At 38.4% G+C, this 9,672-nt stretch overlaps 1 protein-coding gene across 1 annotated transcript; it reads right to left on the bottom strand.

Annotated features, from left to right (window-relative positions):
- Positions 1-5,992: 5,992 nt before the first annotated feature.
- On the bottom strand, positions 5,993-9,465 carry LOC139188839 (uncharacterized). The gene is made up of 3 exons (XM_070806758.1): positions 8,148-9,465; positions 6,471-7,410; positions 5,993-6,360 (listed from the first exon to the last, which is right to left on the bottom strand). The coding sequence occupies exons 1-2, from the start codon at positions 8,167-8,169 to the stop codon at positions 6,662-6,664; spliced, it is 771 nt and encodes a 256-aa protein (XP_070662859.1). The 5' UTR covers positions 8,170-9,465; the 3' UTR covers positions 5,993-6,360; positions 6,471-6,661.
- Positions 9,466-9,672: the final 207 nt, after the last annotated feature.

A 9,672-nucleotide genomic window follows, 5' to 3' on the forward strand; every position in this document is an offset into this window, starting at 1 on the left:
TTCCTGCGACGAACACATATGAACTAATTGGGAAATTTAAAATTGTATATGCAAACTTCTGGACGTCATTGCTATTGATCACTATGTGAGTTTGGTATGAGTGCTTTTCATTCTTTGGAAACTGGAGGGTCAACTGAAAGTTCCGTGCACTTTTAACAGTTTCAACTTTTTGACGTACCTACTGCATTGTCTACTTGAGAGAGAGAGTGAGGGAGAGAGATCTTACCGAAGTTAGACGTCGGTAATATTAGTCTGAAGTACGTATAGTTCTCTTTTCTTGGTAGAAGAAAAGCCTTTTCATCTGGATAAGAATTTGGACAAAAATTTACATGTAGTATGAAAACTTGGCTTCATAGGTTTCGGAACAGACAGAATTACACACCCTGAACTGTAAACCCCCAATAAAAAAAAAACACCTCCTATGTAATGCTTTACCGGTTAAACCTTTCTTGAAAAGGTGACAAACATAAAATAACAACACAAAGACCCTCCACTCCACAGTTTTCTGACCACTCTCTCTTTACGTCTGTTTTTCCTCCTACCATTTTCACATGCTAGGGCTTCTAGTGTGTGTGTGTGTGTGTGTGTGTATTTAGGGTTGTTTCCTGCAAATTAACCTTTTAACATTGATGACGTGAATTGCACGTCGGAGATGTTCAATTTTTTACTTCTAGAGCTGAGATTAGTGTTGATTTTTCTTCTTTTTCCGCCTTAGTTTTATTTTCGTTGTTTAATTAATATGCATTTGGTATGAATCCTCCAGTATTTGGAGGAGTGCTCACCCAAATTCATTGTTTTTTGCCCCTATTTTAAAGAAATTTTCTCCTTGTTTTTCTCATAAAATAAACATTGATGACATGAATATTTAGTCTACGACCATGTACATTTACTAATTAAAGGAAAGGACTGCTAACTACTAGTACCTTCCACTATGAGTAAGTGGAAAGTGGCAATGTGATGGGTAGGGAAAGAGGAGTATATGCTTTTGGTAACCAAATGATTGTTAGTTGCCCTACTTACACAGACTATGACATTCATTTCCACATTAATAAAAATGAGCTACCAACTCGTATGTCTTCAAATATTTTGTGCAAACCAAACGCACAAAGCAATCAGTGCAATCAGTGAACAAAAAGTTGTGATGGGTGGTCCTATGCTTTCATTGTAGAATCAAAACGTGTCCAAGGCACAGTTAGGGAAATTGTTTTATGATGCCTGATTCATTAATTGAATGCACATTGCATGATTGTAGTGTCAAAATGTGTCCAAGGTACAGGTTGGGAAGTTGTTTTGTTATAGTTAGTCGTTAATTTAATATACAATTGCACGATTTTGAATTATTTTGTTCTTATGGCAATGAGAACAACGTTTTAGATATGATATTCTAATCTAAGGAATGTTGGAGATTAAGCTTGCTGAAGGATCAAAGATGGCTTGGATTTCAAGTTTTCTGTCAAAGTTCAAGTTTATGTTTTTAGTTATAGCTAGAAGCCTAGAACAATCGGTCACAATGTATGACTGAGATTAAAACATCTTAACTGCTTGTTTTGTGCCACCTGTTATTTTCTGCTAAGAGTTTTAGTGGTGCATGTGCCTCTCACATGGGGTACGTTAGTCACTCGGCACGTGTGTATCACGTGTAGCCTAACGGCTAGATTCTTCTTTGTATTCCCTCACACTTCTTGTGTGAATGGGTAGAGGATTGTGTGTGTGCAAGCATTGAGAAAGCAACGTACTCTCTGCAGCATATCTCCATTGCTCTCAACATTCATTCTTTTCTAGTCGAATCCAATTTTCACCAAAATAACCATTTTAAAGTAAAATCAACAAGGAATTAGTATATTCCTGACCACATTTGTCTCTCGCCACGACCCTTTAGGACCCTAGGAGGTAGATTCTCTGCCGTCCCTTCCCATGCCCTCGCGTGCCCTCCTGTTTTGTGTGATTACGGTTAAACCATGTCAATATTTTATATATATTTTTTTTAGAGATAATAAGACAAAAAGGAATAATAATATAAAATGTTGACGTGGCTTAGCCGTGGGACAACGATTGTTTGCCCTCCCGTGCCCTTCTGTTTGTGTGGTTACGGTTAAGCCACGTCAACATTTTATATTACTATTCATTTTTTTCTTATTATCTCTATAAAAAAATAATATAAAATGTTGACGTGGCTTAACCGTGACCATACAAAACAGGAGGGCACGAGAGGGCACTGGAAGTGAGAGGGTAGACAATCCTTGTCCTTAACCGTAACCACACAAATAAAAGGGTACGGGAAGTGGAAGGGCAGAGAATCTACTGTAAGGAGTTAAAACACTGCATGCATAGAATCACATACTCGCAACATGCACTTACCTGAAGAGGAAAAGCTCGACATTGCTGCAATTAACCACAGAAGATCTTCTACACTCAACAGTTAATGATCCAGCTAGAATAGGGTTCGCTCAAAAAGGGACGGCCCTGTGAGTGCAGGGACCTCCCTATATATATACATCCATACTCCTTGATATCAGGCCTATTAACTGATATCTCGGATATTCCAAACAGATTAGGGTTTCGGTATAGTCCTAGTAAGTATTGAACTCTTGTCAAATCTTGATAAGGTTACGTGAATGTAGTTGCATGTTATTAGGACTCTTATTCTTAGCCAAGTAGGATCAGAATTTCCTCAACCTAATTACTCATATACTGAGCTATCAGTCTGTCGAGAACAAAACTCATTCTCCTTGACACTCACATCTTACATTCTCCCACTTGAGTGTCCAAGAAGAATGATATTACACAGGCTAAGTATAAGGTGATCACAAGTCCCCGAAAGCTGCAATTACCCTTTAACAACTTGTCACTTATAGCTTTGAATACCGAATCATAAATGCAGTATGTAATTTCTTCTACATGTGCACTTAATGATTACAAGTATCTATTCCATAAGTACTGTGTTGTTTGACAAAATTCAAAAGTTTCAAGTTGATACCCAAAATTCAACTCCTTAACTGAGCCTCATACAAAGTATGGCTCATATTATTACAATAACATATTATGAGAACAAGCATTATGAAAGCATCCAATTAACCTAAAGGAAACGTAACAAAACTAACTGTGGGTTTACTACTCCCACTTATTAACATAATCGAATGGGTTTACTACTCCCACTCATTAACAGAATCAAAATCCTCTCGCATCCCTATGTTGTAAACATGCTTCTTGAACACTCTCACTGGTAAGCCTTTAGTCATTGGATCAGCTACCATAAAATCAGTTCCAATATGAACTATGTTGATCAGCCCTTTTCTGACTTCATCCCTTACACGTAAATACTTAATGTCCATTAATCTGCAAGCAATGGATCTCTTGTTGTTTCTAGAAAAGAAAATTGTAGCCTTGTTATCGCAGTATATAGTTATAGGTTTCTCAACTGAGTTTACAACCTTCAATCCCATGATGAAGTTCCTCAACCATATTGCTTGTTTGGTGGCAGTGTAACAACCAATAAATTCAACCTTCATAGTTGAAGAAGCAATCACATTTTTCTTGGAGCTTTTCCACGAAATTGCACCAGCGGCTAGAAGAAAGACATATCCACTCGTAGACTTTCTGTCATCAACACAACCTACCAAGTCTGAATCAGAATAAGCCACCATTTCCAAATTCTCAACTTGCTGGTATACGAGTGCAAGATTCCCTGTTCTTTTTAAGTACCTTAGTACTTTCTTAGCTGCAGTCCAGTGAGTATTCCCAGGATTAGATTGAAACTGTCATAGAACACTAACTGCAAACCCTAGATCAGGTCTCGTGCATACTTGAGCATACATGATGCTGCCAACCAGTGATGTGTAAGGCTTGTCATTCATTCCATTTCTCTCGAGATCATTTTTAGGGCATTGGTCAGTGCTAAACTTATCACCCTTTACAATGGGAAGCTCGCCACCTGCACATTTCTCCATGTTGAATCTCTTCATGATTCTGTCAATATAGGACTTTTGAGACAACCTCAGCATCCTTTTGGATCTGTCTTGCTCAATCTCAATGCCAAAAACGAAATGCGCCTCACCAAGATCTTTCATATCAAAACTCTCGATTAACATGGTCTTGGTGGTGTGCAAAAGAGTCAAGTCCGAACTAGCTAAAAGAATATCATCCACATACAGTACCAAAAATATAAATTACGTGCTACTGACCTTGAGATATATGCAGTCATCAATCTTGTTTTCTTCAAAACCAAAAGCAGAAACCACTCGATCGAATTTGATGTACCACTGCCTAGAAGATTGTTTTAAACCATAGATTGACTTGTTGAGTTTGCAGACCATAGTCTCTTTTCCTTTCTCCTCAAAACCTGGTGGTTGAACTATCACTATTTCTTCATCCAAAACTCCATTAAGAAAAGCCGATTTTACATCCATTTGATGTAATTCTAAGTTGAAATGGGCTGTTAAAGTCATGATCACCCTCAAGGAGTCTTTGGATGATACTGGCGAGAAAGTTTCGTTATAGTCAATACCTTCCCTTTGTGTGAAACCTTTAGCTACAAGTCTGGCTTTGTGTCTTTCAACATTTCCCTCTGCATTTCTTTTGGTTTTGAACACCCATTTACAGCCAATGGGTTTAGCATTGCATGGAAGTGGTACCAACGTCTAGACTTGATTCTTTGCCATAGCTGCAAGTTCTTCAACCATAGTTGCATGCCATAAATCTGCTCTCAAGCTATTGATGGCTTGATTAAAGGTGAGAGGATCATCATCATCTCATATATTGTATTTTGTCTCCTGTAAGTATACAAAATCGGGTAGGATCACAGGTTTTCTTTGTCTGTAAGATTGCCTGATAGGCAACTGCACTTGTTGCAGTGGTTCAACAACACCCTGAGGTACATGATGCTCAGGGGTTTGAAGCTTAGGATCACAACCATGCACTGTCGATTGCATTGCTTCAGAAAAGGGCATGTTGTTCACTGGTTGAACGGCGTGCAGAACTGTTAGGAGTGTGCATGAGGTTTCTTGAACCATAAGCAATGGTGCATCAGTTGCTTCAGAATACTGATCAACGTCATTTCCAATTTCTTCAAAATCTGAGATGGTGTGTTGCACTGTTTCTTCTTCCAAATCTTCGATAAACTTTGCATTATTAGTCTCCTGAATTCTAGTATGAGAATCAGGACAGTAAAACTTAAAACCCTTGAACATGTCCGCATATCCAATGAACCTGCAACTTACAGTTCTCGGGTCGAACTTTTTCTCGTGAGGATTATAGAACCGTGCCTCAGCTCTACATCCCCATACATGAAAATGGTTGAAACTTGGCTTTCTTCCAGTCCAAGCTTCAAAAGGTATGACTTTGACAAACTTACTTGGAACCCTATTAAGTGTGTAATTGGCTATTTTAAGTGCTTCTCCCCACAGAAAAATTGGAAGTCTGGATCTTGAAAACATGGATCGAATCATGTCCCTTAGGGTTCTGTTCTTCCTTTCTGCCACTCCATTTTGATGGGGAGTACCTGGAGTGGTATATTGAGCAATGATCCCGAGCCTTCAAGATAAGATGCAAAAGCTCCCTTGTGTTGTCCGGTCTCTGTGAACCTGCCAAAATACTCACCACCCCTATCCGATCTCACTATTTTAATACCTTTTTCCAGTTGGTTTTCAACCTCAGTTTGTATATCTTAAAACAGCCAATAACAGAAGATTTTTCAGATATAAGATACACATAACAATATCTAGAAAAGTCATCAATGAATGTGACAAAGTAAGAGTTGCCACATATTGTTTTATTTGGGAAAGGGCCGCACACATCTGTATGAATTATCTCCAAAAGGTGATTGCTTCTTGTGGATCCTAACTTCCTAGTATTGGTCATTTTTCCCTTGAAACAATCAATGCAAGTTGGAAGACTTTCAAAATCGAGATTTGGAATGAGGTTTTGTTTGGTTAAAATCACAAGTCTTTCTTTGGATATATGGCCGAGTCTTTTATGCCAAAGTATGGGAGAGTTTTCATTTTGAGACAATCTTTTGGAACCAATGTGACAAACTGTGAAACATTCATGTAAATAATCACATTGCAGTTGCCACATATCAGCATGAAGTAAGGCATAACCAAGCAAGGTGTCTAATTTATTTGAATGGAAAAGTCTTACACTTTCATTGTCTCCAATCAAAGTATAACCTGACTTGACTAACTTAGAAGCTGAAATCAAATTCCTTCTCATAGAAGGTACATAGAGTACTGAACTGAGAAACAAAATAAAACCAGAAGAAAGCTTTAAAGAGACACTGCCCACTGACTCGACTGCTACCTTGCTCCCATTCCCAACAAAAACATTGTAAACTTCATTATTTCTCTCCCTTAGATTTGTGAAGCCCTGCAAGGTATTTGTAATATGGATTGAGCAACCAGTATCAAACCACCAACTAAAAGGAGGAACATAAATCAAATTTGACTCGAAACAAACATAAACATTGATTACATTACCTTTCTTAACAAGCCAATTTTTAAAACCAGTGCAATCTTTCCTTAGATGACCAACTTCTTTGCATAAATAACAAGGCTTTGGTGCTTCAGAAATGGCTTTAAACTTTTAAGATCGTTTAAGGGGGTTAGTATTTTTAAAAGAAGAAAAGTGTGAAGTTTTCTTCTGCTTACCAGCAGCCACATATTGCTGATCAACTGCAACATGTTTGAGATCGTTTAAGGGGGTTAGTATTTTTAAAAGAAGAAAAGTGTGAAGTTTTCTTCTGCTTACCAGCAGCCACAGATTGCTGATCAACTGCAACATGTTTGCCCTTTGCAATGTGGACAAGATTCACAGTCTCCACTTTATCTGTTGACTTCCTCAACTCTTCTTGTGCACACATGGAGATTAAGTCATCGATGTCCCAGGTTGCTTTCTGAGTGTTGTATGACACCTTCAGCTGACCATACTGTGCAGGTAAGGAATTTAATGCCATATGCACTAAAAACTTATTTGTGATCGGATGTTCCAGGTCCTTCAGCTTCTGTGCAATGTCTGACATCTTTAGTATGTGTTCTCTCACACTGCCAACACCATTAAACTTCATGGATGTCAGTTTTGTGAGAAAATTCCCCGTTTCAACTTTCTCAGACTCCTTGAATTTGCTTCCCACTGCATTAAAGAACTCTTTTGCACTGTCATTTTTTGGAATACCACCTTTAACACTGCTTGTCATAGCCCTCCTCATGATCATGAGAGCCATTATGTTTGCCTTTTCCCATTGAGCAAACTTCAGTTTTTCTTCTACTGTGCTTGTAGGAGTCAAGGCTGCAGGTTTGTCTTCCCTCAAGGCTAAATCGAAGTCCATCATGCCGAGGGCTATCTCTATGTCTTCCTTCCACTTCTTATAGTTGGACCCGGTTAGTGTTTCGATATTGGAGAAGTTAAGAGAAGTCATAGCTGCATCAACCATACATGTTCAGCGTCTTATTCTCATAAGTTCTTCACTAAAAGTTCAGGGTATGAACAATTAATGGCATCAAGAGTCATATAATACCAGTCACATCTTTAGATCGAAAACTGATTATATTAGGGTTTGCACAATTGAAATACAAAATTTCACATTAACAATGCAATTTTAACACTTTTGAGCAGATAAAATTGCATCAATATTAATCTTGCATTTCACTTATACTCCAATTAAACATGACTGAATATAAGAATTCTTTAGAATTATCACAAAATATATTCACCATCAGTTTAAGCGTTCTGTTCAATTTGAATAGATAAATCATGATACAAACACTTTTGAGTTGAAATTGATCATGGTTCACCAAGGATTTCCTGCTAGGTCATATAATGATAGTAACCCATTTGGTTTTAATTCTCCGAGATCTGGAGACTCATCCTTGTTTGCCTGCGATAAAACTTGCAGAACATCTATATATGTATGTGTGGGTGTATAAGTGATTATTCGTTTTTATTTAATGGAGTTTGTTCGTACTATTTGAAAACTATATCAGATTTATGTGCGGAAGTCTTATGACAGGATCATGCACTTATTCACAATACATACTTGTGCTTATAAGGATTCTAAACACAACAGTGGTGCTCTGATACCACATGTAAGGAGTTAAAACACTGCATGCATAGAATCACATACTCGCAACATGCACTTGTAAATATAATAGACTTACCTGAAGAGGAAGAGCTCGACATTGCTGCAATTAACCACAGAAGATCTTCTACACTCAACAGCTAATGATCCAGCTAGAATAAGGTTCGCTTAAAAAGGGACGGCGTTGTGAGTGCAGGGACTTCCCTATATATATACATCCATACTCCTTGATATTAGGCCTATTAACTGATATCTTGGATATTCCAAACAGATTAGGGTTTCGGTATAGTCCTAGTAAGTATTGAACTCTTGTCAAATCTTGATAAGGTTACGTGAATGTAGTTGCATGTTATTAGGACTCTTATTCTTAGCCAAATAGGATCAGAATTTCCTCAACCTAATAACTCATATACTGAGCTATCAGTCTGTCGAGAACAAAACTCATTCTCCTTGACACTCACATCTTACATCTACCTCCAAAACCCTAAATCCAGCTCCATCCTCGCTGTCAACCCCTTACTCCGGCTTGGGGTAGTTGAGAGCCCCTCCCTTCTCCTCCTCATTCTTCTCCGCATCCCCTCCTCCGATCATTCATACCAACGCCTCCTCACACATCACCTGCCTTTTTCTTTCCCTCCTGTTTTCCATTTCTCCGTTCTTCGCTACAACACCCCCCCCCCGGCCCCCTCCTCTCTCTTCCCCTTGCGCCCTTCGTCCACCGAAGTTTGGGCTACCCACCTCCGTGCGTGCGTGGTGTCTTTGCCTCTTTTCTAGGTCTTATCACCTTGATCTAGAGCTAGACCCAAGTTTTCCTCCGCCTTTGGCGTGTTGGGTCGTAGGTAGATCAGATCCAACGTTCCAGCTTGTTCCCATGGTGGCTCGTGCAGTTGATCCGTCATATTTGGTCCGTTCTATGGCAGTAAAGCTTTATCTTGTCAGATCTGTAGCACTCCCGCCTTATTTGCCCCGATCTACAGCTGACTCGCCTTTTGGGGCTTGTGATTATTGCGGATCCCTCTAGAAGTGGTGACATTACTGATTTAACCTTCATTGTGAAGACAAAACTGATTGGTGGTTTTGTTTCTTTCTCGGCATACATTAGTTTAGTTTTGTTGTAGTTGTTTGTGCCGTTTAGTCAGTGTTGTGGTCTTGGCTTTTGGTGATGACTCTCTGTGTTTTCCAGTATTGTCTGTCTCGTCTGCTGTTTTATTTGAGACCTCATTTGAGATTTCGAAATGATGGAAAAGTTACTACAGTGGTGAAATGATATTGGAGAATAAGATCATATCTCAAATTTGATTCAAAAATAAAATTGAAAAGTGAAACTATATAGATATAGCATATAGATAGTGATAAACCGCATTAAAGTATTAGAACTCGTTTGGATGTACTTTTAAAATGACTGAAAACGCCTTTAGAAAAAATGATTTTGGGTTCTAAAAACACTTTACGGGCTTTCTACAATATGCATCAGTTATGTATTTCTACCAGGAAGCACTTTAAGTATTTTTTTCAGAATTAACTAAAGATTGTTTCTAAAAATATTTTCACCAAAAGTGTTTTTAGTCATTTAAAAGCACATTCAAACAACATCTTAGCAAAGT

This window comes from Malus domestica, chromosome 10, assembly GCF_042453785.1.
Source record: "Malus domestica chromosome 10, GDT2T_hap1".
Taxonomy (NCBI): domain Eukaryota; kingdom Viridiplantae; phylum Streptophyta; class Magnoliopsida; order Rosales; family Rosaceae; genus Malus; species Malus domestica.

Excerpts from the sequence above, each read along its gene's own strand:
- LOC139188839 (XM_070806758.1), bottom strand. The coding sequence starts at position 8,169 with ATGTCGAGCTCTTCCTCTTCAG. Across the intron at positions 7,411-8,147 it reads GTCGAGCTCTTCCTCTTCAG|CTATGACTTCTCTTAACTTC; the intron begins GTAAGTCTATTA and ends TGGTTGATGCAG.